Source organism: Cervus canadensis, chromosome 15 (assembly GCF_019320065.1).
Source record: "Cervus canadensis isolate Bull #8, Minnesota chromosome 15, ASM1932006v1, whole genome shotgun sequence".
Taxonomy (NCBI): Eukaryota; Metazoa; Chordata; class Mammalia; order Artiodactyla; family Cervidae; genus Cervus; species Cervus canadensis.
In genome coordinates this window covers 16,075,123-16,088,591 of record NC_057400.1, presented here as the reverse complement: position 1 = coordinate 16,088,591, position 13,469 = coordinate 16,075,123, and the positions used below count along the sequence as shown (strand labels likewise).

The window sequence follows — 13,469 nt, the reverse complement described above, 5'->3', positions numbered from 1 at the left end:
TTCTAAAGACAAAGAGAATCTTGATAGCAACAGCAAAGCAACTCAATGTGTAGAAGGGATTCTTAGAATGATTATTAGCTGATGTCTTAACCAGAAATTTTGGAGGTCAAAAGTCAGTGAGCTGATATACCATGTGATTCAGCAATTTCACTTCCGGCTATATTCCCAAAATAATCTAAATGCAGGGTAGTGAAGAGGTATTTGTACCCTTGTTCATAGCAGCATTATTCACAATAAGCAAATCAAGTATCCATGAATGAATGGATAGGCAAAATGTGGTTTATACATCCAATGGAATATTCAGTCTTAAGACGGAAATTCTGACATAAGCCACAACATGGATGAATCCTGAGAACATTATGATAAGTGCAATAAACCAGTCTCCAACAAATGCTGTGTGAATCCACTTATGTGATCTACCTAATCAAAATCATAGAGACAGAAAGTAGAATGGTGCTTGCCATGGGTTGCGAGTAGGAGAGAATGAGGAGTTATTGTTTAATGGGTTTTACAAGATGAAATTTATGAAGATGACCAGTGGCGATAGTTATGTAGCATTATGGATGTATTTAATACCATTGAACTGCATACTTAGTAATGGTCAAGATGGTAAATTTTATGTATATTGATCACAATTTAAAAAATGAAAAAATCAATTAAAAATGGATTGTACACTAAATTATAAAGCCTGAAACTATAAAACTCAAAGAAAACAAAGGAATACATTGTAACTTAGGGTTAGGCAAATATTTTTATACAGGATGCAAAAAACATGTACTGTGAGAGATAAAAGTGATGGATTTTACTTCTTAAAAATTGAAAATGTCTCTTCCAAAGACAATGGTAAGACAAAGAATGGATAATACACAGATAAGAAGAAAATATTTGTAAAGTACATATTTGATAAAAGGATATATAAAGTCATATATGTGTATAAATACATGTATTTTAAAATATACAAAAGAAACTTATAAAAGAACGTATCAGATCTCTCAAAACTCAGTTATAAAGCAAAGAGATATCAAAAAGATAAGGTGAGATCAAAACAGCACTTGAAAAGATGCAACATCATTAGTCATCAGAGAAATGCTAGTTAAAACTACAATGAAATACCAGTATACATGCATTAGAATAGATAAGACTTTTACAAATTGAAAATACCAAATGATGTTAATGCATGATGCTAAAGAACTGGAATTCACATACATTAATGATGGGAATGTAAAATGGCGTATAAACTTTTGGAAAAAAGTATGCCAAATTTTTATAAAGTTAAACATACACTTAACATACAACCCAGCAGTACCATTTTGAATATTTAGTTAAGATAAATGAAAACATATGTTCATTCAAAAATATGTATGCAAATGTTTACAGCAGTTTTATTTAATAGTCACTTAAAACTTGAAACAATCCAGATGTCCTTCAGCTGGTAAACGTACAAACAAATCATAAAATATCCATGCAGTGGGATATATTACTCAGCAATAAAAAGGAATGAACTACTAATATAGCCAGCAGTACACATGAATTTTAAATACATTTGCTAAGTGAAAGAAATCTGATTTAAAAGGCTTCATACTGTATGATTCTGTTTATATACCATTATGGAATGTGCAAAACTGGGGCAGAAAACAGATCAGTGTTTCCCAGGAACTGGGAGTGGAAGAAAGGGATTGCTACAAAAGGACACAAGGGAAGTTAACTATGAAAAAAAAAATTCAGAAGGTGGTTTCCAAAGTTGACTCTGAGTATGCTTGTGTGTATGTGTTTTAGGAACAAAGATAAGTGTACATGTTCTTTACCATGCTTCCTATTTTATCATCTTAAGCTAATTGTGCTCAATCATGTTTGACTCTTTTGCGACCCTATGGACTGCAGTCCACCAGGCTTGTCTATGCATGGGATTTTACAGACAAGAATATTAGAGTGAGTTGCCATTTCCTCCTCCAGGGGATCTTCCAGACCCAGGGATTGAACTGGTGTCTCCTGTGTCTCCTGCATTGGCTGGGGATTCTTTTACCACTGAGCCACCTGGGAAGCCCCTTTTAAGCTACTATTTAGTGCTTATTGAGAAATGGCTCTTTTAAATTATACATGGTGCAAAAGAAAGATACAAAGAAGTTCCTATTTATTCTTGTTTAGAATTGGAGAAGGAAATGGCAACCCACTCCAGGATTCTTGCCTGGAGAATCCTATGAACAGAGGAGCCTGGCAAGCTACAGTTCATGGGGTGGCAAGAGTTGGACATGACTTAGCAACTAAGAGAGAGAGAGAGAGAAAAGGAGAAACAAATACTTACCTTGTAAATGTGAATGAGGAAATGACTGTATTAATTCCAAAAGAAGTTTAAAGATTCATGCTTCATAACTTCTTTAGAGACCTTTGAAATTTTGTTGTTGTTATTAATTTTAGGTTGTTAGGAATTTAATTTCCTTTATGTTTAAATGTTTATTTCTACCCTAAGCCATACTGCTACAACTTTGTCCTTTAAATTTTTTTTTTCTTATTCATTTATACCTTTCCTCTTTCATGGATACACCTTATTTCATTGCCATTGTACTTGTTTTGTGAGATGAGCGCACTCATCTCACATAGTAGCAAAGTAATGCTGAAAATCCTCCAAGCTAGGCTTCAACAGTACATGAACCGAGAACTTCCAGATGTTCCAGCTGGATTTAGAAAAGGCAGAAGAACCAGAGATCAAATTGCCAACATCCGTTGGATCATAGAAAAAGTAAGAGAATTTCAGAAAAACATCTGCTTCATTGACTGCGCCAAAGCCTTTGACTGTGTAGATCACAACAAACTGTGGAAAATTCTTAAACAGATGGGAATACCAGACTCCCTGACCTGACTCCTGAGAAATCTGTATGCAGGCAAAGAAGCAACAATTAGAACCGGATATGGAACAGCGGATTGGTTCCAAACTGGGAAAGGAGTACGTCAAGGCTGTATATTGTCACCCTGATTATTTAATTTATATTCAGAGTATATCATGCAAAATACTGGACTGGATGAAGCACAAGCTGGAATCAAGATTGCCGAGAGAAATATCAATAACCTCAGATATGCAGATGACAACACTCTTATGACAGAAAGCAAAGAAGAACTAAAGAGCCTCTTGATGAAGGTGAAAGAGGAGAGTGAAAAAGCTGGCTTAAAACTCAGCATTGAAAAAGCTAAGATCATAGCATCTGTTCCCATCACTTCGTGGCAAACAGATGGGGAAACAAAGGAAACAGTGACAGACTTTATTTTCTTGGTCTTCAAAATTGCTGCAGGTGGTGACTGCAGCCATGAAATTAAAAGATGTTTACTCGTTGGAAGAAAAACTATGACCAACCTAGACAGCATATTAAAAAGCAGAGACATTACTTTGCCAGCAAAGGTCCATCTAGTCGAAGGTGTGGTTTTTCCAGTAGTCATGTATGGATGTGAGAGTTGGACCATGGGAAAAGCTGAGTGCCAAAGAACTGATGTTTTTGAACTGTGGTGTTGGAGAAGACTCTTGAGAGTCCCTTGGACTGCAAGGAGATCAAACCAGTCAATACTAAAGGAAATCCATCTGGAATATTCATTGGAAGGACTGATGCTGAAGCTGAAACTCCAGTACTTTGAAGTTTTAAAGAACTGACTCACTAGAAAAGACCCTGATGCTGGGAAAGATGGAAGGCAGGAAGAGAAAGGGACGACAGAGGATGAGATGGTTGGATGGCATCACTGACTTGAGGGACATGAGTTTGGGTAAACTCTGGGAGTTGGTGATGGACAGGGAAGCCTGGTGTGCTGCAGTCAATAAGGTTCCAAAGAGTCATACGTGACTGAGCGACTGAACTGAACTGTATTTGTTTTATAATTTTCTTTCCTTCCCATGAAACTAATGAACCTTAAACTTGAGAATCCCTTGCTTATATAGGACTCTTTCAAGGCTCTGGGAAGATCTTGGGAAATTTTCACAGTTTTGTATCTTGTAAACTTTATAGCTTACTTTAATCTTAATAGATTGAAAGATCTCTTTTCAGTTCATCATTTTCATATATATGTACATACATATGCATGTGTATTTATTTAATTGTCTGGTGGTGTTGGATGTCAACAAGCACTTTATGTATCAGGCTAAGAGGAAACAGTTTTGGGGTACATTTTGTTTGAGTTTATGTAATTCTGAGTCATTTCCTTTGTTTAGACCTTGTTAGGTAATAGCTCACCATCCCAATGTTGGAATGGCTTCTAGGAATACTCATAGTGCAAGGATGGCAGTTGTCCTGCAAAGTGAACTTGTCCTCTGTCACCTGTACTAGAGGAATATGAGTAGTGGAGGGAAACAAGGTTGAACTATACAGAACCAGAGGATTAATACATAAATGATTCCAATTCTTACAGCTCATATATGGCAGAAACTTGATGGAAATGTTTTCAGGTTTGACAGTTTCAAAAAATTTTATACAACATGCTGATAAATTATGAACTTGAAACATTATTAATAAATAAAAATTGATAATCCATGCTTCAATTAAATCTGAATTACCGGGTTTCTTCAAAGAAAATATTAGAGTTGTTCTATGAAGAGGTAATCAAAGTGAAAGCAGTGGAAATTGTAAGAAAAACATTATAGTTGTGATTATAGTTGTGTCCAGTTAATTCATAAAAATCTTTTCTTTTCCTGAATTTGGGAATTTCTTTTCCTGAAAATACATCTAGATATTTATAAGTTTTTTAAGTTGTGGAATTCGTTGTGATATTTTCTGAATTGAATTTTTTAAAATACAAAAGCATTTGCTTATTATAAACAGTCAAGACATAATACAGGCATACTTCATTTTATTGTGCTTCTCACATAATGCATTTTTTTTAAATATAAATTGGAGGTTCTGGCAACCCTGCATCAAAGAACTGTATCAGCACCATTTTTCAAATATTATTTGCTCACTTCATGTCTCTGTGTCACATTTGGATAATTCTCATAATAATTCAAACCTTTTCTTTATCATTATAGTTGTGATGGTATCTGTGATCAGTGATCTTTAAGGTTATTATAAAAATATTATGACTCACTGAAGGTTCAGATGATAACTAGTATCTTATAGCAATAAAGTACTTTTATTATAGTATATACATTGTTTTTTTAGACATACGCTATTGCACACTTCAGAGAATACAGTATAGTATAAGCACCACTTTTATATGCACTAGGAAACCAAAAAATGTGTGTGACTCACTTTGTTGTGATATTGCTTCATTGCTGTGGTCTGAAACTAAATCCAGAGTATCTCTGAAGTATGCCTATAAAAACAAAATGGGAGTTTTAAAAAAAAATAAAATTTTTTTTTTAAAAAAACAGTTTTTATGTTAACCCTTATAATCACCATTACCCCCAAGATAAGCAAGATGTTATTTTGATGTGTATTCTTCTGGCACTGTTCCCATTATTTTACAGATATGTACACATGTACAGACACATACACAGATATGTAATCTTTCATATCAAACATATTACCCTGAACCTTCAGTTTTTCGTCTGTCTTATATCATTGATGTATTTCTTCATATGTATAATCTAACTGTTCTTAGTAAATAGTTGTTCTTAGTAAGTAGTTGTTTAATTGTCCATATTTGGCATGACTTACATTTTATTTACTCATTCCCCCAGAAGAGTGGACCTTCTCATTTTACACATTTTAGCAACTGAGAATCAGGCAAGAAAAGGCTAAGATCTAAAGTGAGAAATGTTTCTTGGTCCCAGAATCTCCTGTTTTTGTCCATCACACCCCCCGACGCATGCACGAGCTCAAGCATGTTAAGATAATCCCAAGAACATTAAATAATAATGTTTGTGTTGTTATATGAAAGTTGAGTTTTAGTCAAGTCAGACTTTAGAGTCAGATTACTAAACTCAAACTCCATTACCACCATTACCATCTGTGATACCGTGGACAAATTCCCCAATCTCTCTTTGCAGTCTGTTTCCTCATTCATAAAATAGGGATGATAACTGGCGCTTTAGCTGTCTTCTAGAGTTGTTGAAAGTTAAATGATTACTTCAAGGAATACCCTTACTATAGCTATTGCCATGGCCTTTATTGCTATAATTGTGTAGGTATTTCTTAAATACATACTAAGTTTGCACTTTGTTTTGGGATTTTGGAGCCAACAATTTGTTCTTTTTACTTCATTTCTGATACTTTTTAAAAAGTCTCACATGCCTTTAAAAATTCCTTGGCCCTAGGCACTTAAAAGGCCCCTAGCCCAAGATTTAAAGCAGTCTGACGGGACTTCCCTGGTGGTCCAGTGGTTAAGACTCCGTGCTCCCAATGCAGAGGGTCCAGGTTTGATCCCTGGTCAGGGAACTAGATCCCACATGCTGCAACTAAAGAACTCTTACACCACAATGAAGATTGAAGATCCCACATACTGGAACTAAGACCTGGTGCAGCCAAATAAAAAAAAATTCTTAAAAAAAAAAAAAAATAAATAAAGCAGTCTGACCTCAGCTCAGGCACCTTTTGCTAAGGTCAGTCTCCCTAGCGGGCTCTGGTGCAGGGGAATCCTGGAAATATTCAGGGCAGAGACTGAAATGCAAATCCTCTGCACTTTTTTATATTAATAAACTTTATTTTTAAAGAGCAGAGGTAGGTTCACAGCAAAATTGAGTGAAAAGTACAAGGAGTTCTGATATACCCTCTGTCCTCAGAAATCTACAACCTCCCCCACCATTGAAATTCTGCAACACGATGCACATTTTTACAATCATTGCACTCCACTGACAGATCGTTATCATCCTGTGTCCATAGCTTACATTAGGGTTCACCCTCAGTATTACACATTCTATGGCTTTTGACAGAGGTGCAATGGCATATATCCACCATTGTGGTATCACATAGAATATTTCCACTGCCCTAAAAATTCCCTGTGTTCCACCAAATCATCCTTACCTCCTCTGTAGTCCGTAGGAGCCATTTATCTCTTTTCTGTCTCCATAGGTTTGCCTTCTTGACTATGCTGGGTGGTTGGAATCATATAGTGTAGCCTTTTCACTTTAGCTGCTTTCACTTAGTTATATGCATTTAAGTTTCCTCCACAGCTTTTCATGATTTCATAGTTCATTCTTTTTTAGCACTGAGTAGTATCTTTTTTCTTATTATATGTAATTCTGAACATTAGATTTTTTTTCCTGTTCTATTTTTTCTCAGTTTTATTAAGATATATTTGACAAGTAGTTTTTTAACCATGATGTCAAAATGTAATTATCTTGATTGTGAATGGAAAAATAGGTGACAGAATTGAGTAATGGCAAATATTTTTCTATTTTTGAAAAAAAAAAGGTATTTATTTTAATTGGAGAACAATTACTTTACAATATCGTGATGGTTTTTGCCATACATCAATATGAATTGGCCATAGATATACATGTGTCACCTCCATCGTAAACCACGCTGCCCAACTCCCTCCCCACCCTCTCTCCCCAGATTGTCACAGAGCACTGGCTTTAGGTGCCCTGCTTCATGCAGCAAACTCGCACTGGTTACCTGTTTTACATATGGTACTGTGTATGTTTCAATGCTGTTCTCTCAAATCATCCCATCCTCTCCCTCTCCCACTGAGTCCAAAAATCTGTTCTTTACATCTGTGTCTCCTTTGCCGCCTGTACATAGGATCAGAGGTACCATCTTTTAGATCCCACATATATGAATTCATATGATATTTGTCTTCTTTCTGACTTATTTCACTCTGCATAATAGGCTCTAGGTTCATCCATCTCCTTAGAACTGACTCAAATGCATTTGCTTTTATAGCTGAGTAATATTCCACTGTGTGTATGTACCACAACTTCTTTATCCATTCATCTGCTGATGGACAGCTAGGTTGCTTCCATGTTCTAGCTATTGCAAATAGTGCTGCATTGAACACTGGGGTTACTAGTGTGTAAAGTTTTAATTAAGTGCAGACATAAAGCATTAAAGGAAGTCAAAATACTTCAATGAACAGATTTCAGTGATTCAACTTATAGCAGTTCTAACTAAACTTATTTTTTAAAAAATGCCAGCACTTAGTTTAAAAAAAAAAAAAAAAACAAGCAAGAATTTCTTATTGAGGACAACTAAATGGTGTTTGTCGTTTTATCACACAGAAGTTTCATCCATTCACTATGCTTTTCTAATCAGTTCTACATGCACATACATGTTTTTAATGTTTTGGGTACTATTCCTGTATGTTTGCTATCAAAATACATAAAACTAAAAAAAAAATCAGTATCAGCAATTTACAAGTTTCTCAAAATAACACTTTGTATTAAAATACCACCAAATCCCACTAAAATGAAGTTATTTAATTGTTAATAATTGTAATGCAAACTAACAGGAACTTTTTTAAATTATTTTCTGGTAGCTATTTTCAGTAGTTCTGACCCCTAGAAGACCATTGTGAATTTTGTGAACTCATGTGGGGGTTGTCACAATGATAAAGGAATGCTATTAGACCTGCTGTCTTGGTGTCCAAGTTCGGTACATCCACCAAGTGTAATACCTACCCCCGGCGTGTGGTGCTTCCAACTCCTGATCTCAAAGATCTAGGGGATAAGTTCCCTTTTGCAAACATTTTTGAGGTGTCACTTGCCTTCTTTTGTCCAGTCATCTACTGCTTGTCTGACTTCTAAACATTTGTTGAACATCCTCTGATGTTTTCTCTCCCAATCTCTTGTTCATAAGGCATTTCTACCTTTTCCCCTGCCTTTGCTCTCAATTCAGTGGTTCACAGGAAGAAGAGCTCACCCAGTGATCTGTCTGCGGGGCTTAAAAGCAGACATAATATTGCCTCCTATAGCAGTAGAAAATGTTTTAGGTGGTTTTGGTTGTTACATCGCCTGACTGGTGTTCTGGCAGTTAGTGCCTAGTTACGGCTAGATGTGGTAAACACAGTGCCTTATGTGAAGTGACCCAAAGTGCCGGTGGTATTCAAGGTTATCAGTTTTGCTCAGTCTTATATTCAGTTCAGTCACCCAGCCATGTCCGACTGTTTGCAAACCAATGAACTGCAGCACGCCGGGCTTCCCTGTCCATCACCAACTCCCAGAGCTTGCTCAAACTCATGTCCGTTGAGTCAGTGATGCCATCCAACAATCTCATACTCTGTCGTCCCCTTCTCCTCCTGCCTTCCATCTTTCCCAGCATCAGGGTCTTTCCCAATGAATCAGCCTTGTATTAACTCAACATAAACACTACGCTTAAGCATTAACATTTCGTATAGCTGAGAGTAATGTACAATCTTACTCATTACTATTTCTAAAGAAGAGTTTTTTGAAACTAATTTGCATTCAGTAATAAAACTAAAAACAGTATCATGGCTCCTTATCTTAAAGGAAGAACACATTGGATAAATTGTTTTCTTACTCTAGCATCCAGCTTTGCTACATTTTGTTTTCTTCATACTAACAGATATTTTGGTAAAAGACCTCAGTGGGATTGCAGAGGGGCATCAAACCTTAATGAACTTCATCGGCTATTAAGTGACATAATGATTAGAAGATTAAAGACTGAAGTTTTAACCCAGCTGCCCCCTAAAATCAGACAGCGTATTCCATTTGATCTTCCATCAGCAGCAGCCAAGGTGAGAACCCGTGTTTGATTGAAAGTCTTATCTGAAATCATTTTAAATTATACTATGAAAGATTGCACATATTTCATATTTCACAGAAGGAAAAAATTCACTTTCTTAAAATAGGTTTAATTAATAAAGCCATATGAATTGTCTTATATCATTTCAAGAAAAGAGCAGGAAGAATTTAAATTTAGTCATCGAATAATGTGAAAAGATTTAGCATCTTAGTCTTTAAAAAATATATTTCTGCTGAATGGTGAAAAAAACACTTCAATTGCTGCATAGACTTAGTACTAAGAATTCTAAGTATTTGTAGGCTGTGAAGCCCAGTAATTAACAAGAAAAGTTCATTTTCTTGCTCTTAAGTACACATAGCTGTCTTCTAGAATAATTTGGTTGCATCGCCTGGCTATGGAAATCTTAAAACTCAGTGACCATGTTATAAGATGTGATGTCCAACTTACTAGAAAACCAAAATTGTATTTTTCCCAACCCTTACCTACGTCTACTTTTGGGGAGTACAATGCTTGTGTAATCTCCGAAATTTCTTCAAATCTGGACATAACTATCAGCAAATACTATTTATTGCCTTGTTTTATCTTGAAAGCTTAAAAGAAGCATTTTGTATATTAAAAAAAAAAAACACTGAGCAATATATTATAAGTAAAATTGAAATGGTCTGATTTTCTGTATCCATTTTTATTAAGAAAAGAAAAATAAAAGTGTCAATATCATATCACATTTTTTATGTGACAATATTCCCCAAGTCTTTACGCTTATTTAAATAAAATCTTACCATTAAATTAAGTGCTCTGGTACCATATATATTTTTGCTACTGTGCACTGTTTCTATTTTTACTTAAAATTTTTATTTTATTTAAATTTTTTCTTAAATTTTTACTTTTTACTTTATACATGTTCCTTTGTAAGAGAAGGCTGCAACTGTTTGATTTATGGTGTTAGCAAAGGGCTTGGTTTTCTCCCACACCTTGTCATTGCTTCCTGTCATTATCACAAACATGTGTCTGATTTGCCTCCACACTGATGTTTTTAAATGAACACAGTGGTATCTTTGAAAATTTATATATATATATGTATATTTTATATATAAAAAAAGAAAATAAGTAGAACATGATTCATTATTACATTAATTGCTGTCATCTTTATACTGTATTTCTAAACATTGTTATTTTCTCCTACACAGGAATTGAATTCCAGCTTTGAAGAGTGGGAAAAATTAATGACAGCTCCGTATTCAGGTGCTACCGAGACTGTCATGGGGTTGATTACTCGCATGTTTAAACAAACTGCTATTGCCAAGGTACACATTACCTGACCATCCTGTGTTTGTGTTGATACAAATTATTTAATGTATTTAATTTTTTAAATTCAGCAACCTAGTTGCATACTGCATCATGCCTTTGCCATTTAATTTTTTCAGTATTTATCATGGAAAAATTCATACATATTCAGAGTAAACGGTATAATGAGCACTGTTACACCTGTTCATATATATATATATATTCATATTCATATATGTAAATGTGGAATAGGATTGTGGTGCTTATTAATTTATTTGGCTGCCTTAGGTCTGAGTTGCAGCACGTGGGATCTTTGTTGCGTTAAGGGGGGTCTTCCATAGTGGGGCGCAGGCTCTCTTGTTCTGGCTCACGGACTGTCTAGCTGTGGCATGTGGGCTCAGTAAGTTGTGTGGGCCTGTTGCTTGCAACATATGGGATCTTAGTTCCCGAAAAGAGATCAAGCCAGTGTACCCTGCCTTGCCAGGCAGAGTATTAACCACTGGACCACCAGGGAAATCCCCGATACCTGTTCATATATTGATCCTTTTCTTTAGATGGGTATACTTTGATGAGGGAGTGTATTTTATGCTTTCTCATTGAAAGGACTTAGATATATTCATCTTTTTTGCCAGCTTTTGCCATGGTCTTACTACAAAATGGCTACTAGTAATCTTTTTTTATATGTCAATCATTTTTAATTGGTATTATATTTTTACATTCCTCCAGATATAGTTGTGCTTACATTATGTTTGTCCAAAAGTGCAAGTTAGAGAGTGTTAGTTTTTAAATCTCAGTATGACTATCAAATAGATGCATCACACATTGTTTGTTGCTGTTTTTACCAGCATCATTGAACTTATACGTACTAATATGTCATCTTTCTCCAAATCTGAAATTTCTTTATAACATAATTTTTTAAAGAGAAGTTTATTAAGGTATAATTCACATATAGTGAAATTCTTTTTAAAACATACTGTTTGATGAAACTTAACATATATAGTTAATCACCACTACAATCAAGACAGAGAATATTTCTATTACTCCCAAAAGTTTCCTCATGCACCTTTGTGGATATTTCCTTCACACCTCCTTCTTGACTTTGGTGTTCACAGATCTGGTTTCTATCACTATTCAGTTCAGTTCAGCTCCGTTGTGTCTGACCCTTTGCAGCCTCATGGGCTGCATCACGCCACTCTTCCCTGTCCATCACCAACTCCTGGAGCTTACTCAAACTCATGTCAATCGAGTCGGTGATGACATCCAGCCATCTTACCTCTGTTGTCCCCTTCTCCTCCTGCCTTCAATCTTTCCCAGCATCAGGGTCTTTTCACATGAGTCAGTTCTTCGCATCAGATGGCCAGAGTATTGGCATCACATCAGGTGGCAAGTATTCTATCCACTATAGTTTTGTGTTTTTCAGAACGTCACAAAAATGGAATCCCGTTGTATATAGCTTTGTGTCTGGCTTATTTTACCTAGCAGAAAGTTTTTGAATGTCCATCCATGTTTTTGCATGTGAAATTAGTTTTTTCATTTTTATTGCTGAATAGTATTTCAATATATGGATATATTAACATTTATATATCTATATAATGTAACAATTTTTAGAACTTCCTTTACCAGTTAGTGATTATTTGGGGTCGTCTCAATTTCGGCTTTTATGAACAAGCCTATTATAATCATTCATGTGCAAGTCTTTGTATGAACACATTTTCGTTTGCCGTGAGTAAATAACTGAAACTAAGACTGCTGGGTCATATGGAAAGCATAGCCTTAACGTCATAAAAAGCTGCCAAATTGTTTTTCAAAATGGTATAGCATTTTGCATTCCAAGTGTCAACTTAGGAAAGTTCCAGTGTCCTCCATCTTTGTCAGCACTTGATATTGTCAATCTTTTAAAAAATTTTAGTTATTCTTTTTGGTATGTGTGGTGTCTTCTGGTTATTTTAACTTACCTTTTTTTAATGTCCAATGATATTGAACATATTCTGATGTGCTTTTTAGCCATTCGTTTTCTTTTGTAAAGTGTTTGCTCACATCAAGCCCATATTTATATTGGGTTATATGAGCCCTTGATATATCTTAGAAGCAAGTTCTCTAACATATCTGTCATTTCCAAATAATTATTTCAAGTCTTTGGGTCCATTTCTGTTTTGTTAACATTATCTGTTTCAAGAACAGAAATTTTAAGTTTTGAAACAATCATGTTTATCGATTATTTTCAGTTCAGTTCAGTCACTCAGTTGTGTCTGACTCTTTGTGACCCCATGGACTGCAGCATGCCAGTCTTCCCTGACCATCAACAAATCCTGGAGCTTACTCAAACTCATGTTCCTCGAGTCGGTGATGCCATCCAACCATCTCATCCTTTGTCATTCCCTTCTCTTCCTGCCTTCAATCTTGCCCAACATCAGGGTCTTTTCAAATGAGTCAGTTCTTCACATCAGGTGGCCAAAGTATTGGAGTTTCAGCTTCAGCATCAGTCCTTCCAATGAATAGTCAGGACTGATTTCCTTTAGGGTGGACTGGTTGGATCTCCTTGCAGTCCAAGGGACTCTTGAGTCTTCTCCA

General features: G+C 35.5%; 1 protein-coding gene and 1 non-coding gene across 7 annotated transcripts in view; both read left to right on the top strand.

Moving 5' to 3' along the window:
- ZRANB3 (zinc finger RANBP2-type containing 3) overlaps positions 1-13,469 on the top strand; it is a 279,170-nt gene that overhangs the window by 175,521 nt on the left and 90,180 nt on the right. For all 6 annotated transcript variants that reach the window (XM_043487604.1, XM_043487603.1, XM_043487606.1 and 3 more), the window contains 2 exons: positions 9,435-9,606; positions 10,802-10,918. In XM_043487604.1, the coding sequence (XP_043343539.1) occupies positions 9,435-9,606; positions 10,802-10,918 (289 nt within the window). The remainder of the gene's footprint in view (positions 1-9,434; positions 9,607-10,801; positions 10,919-13,469) is intronic.
- On the top strand, positions 6,278-6,350 carry TRNAG-CCC. Its single transcript has one exon. It is a non-coding gene; the product is annotated as a tRNA-Gly (tRNA).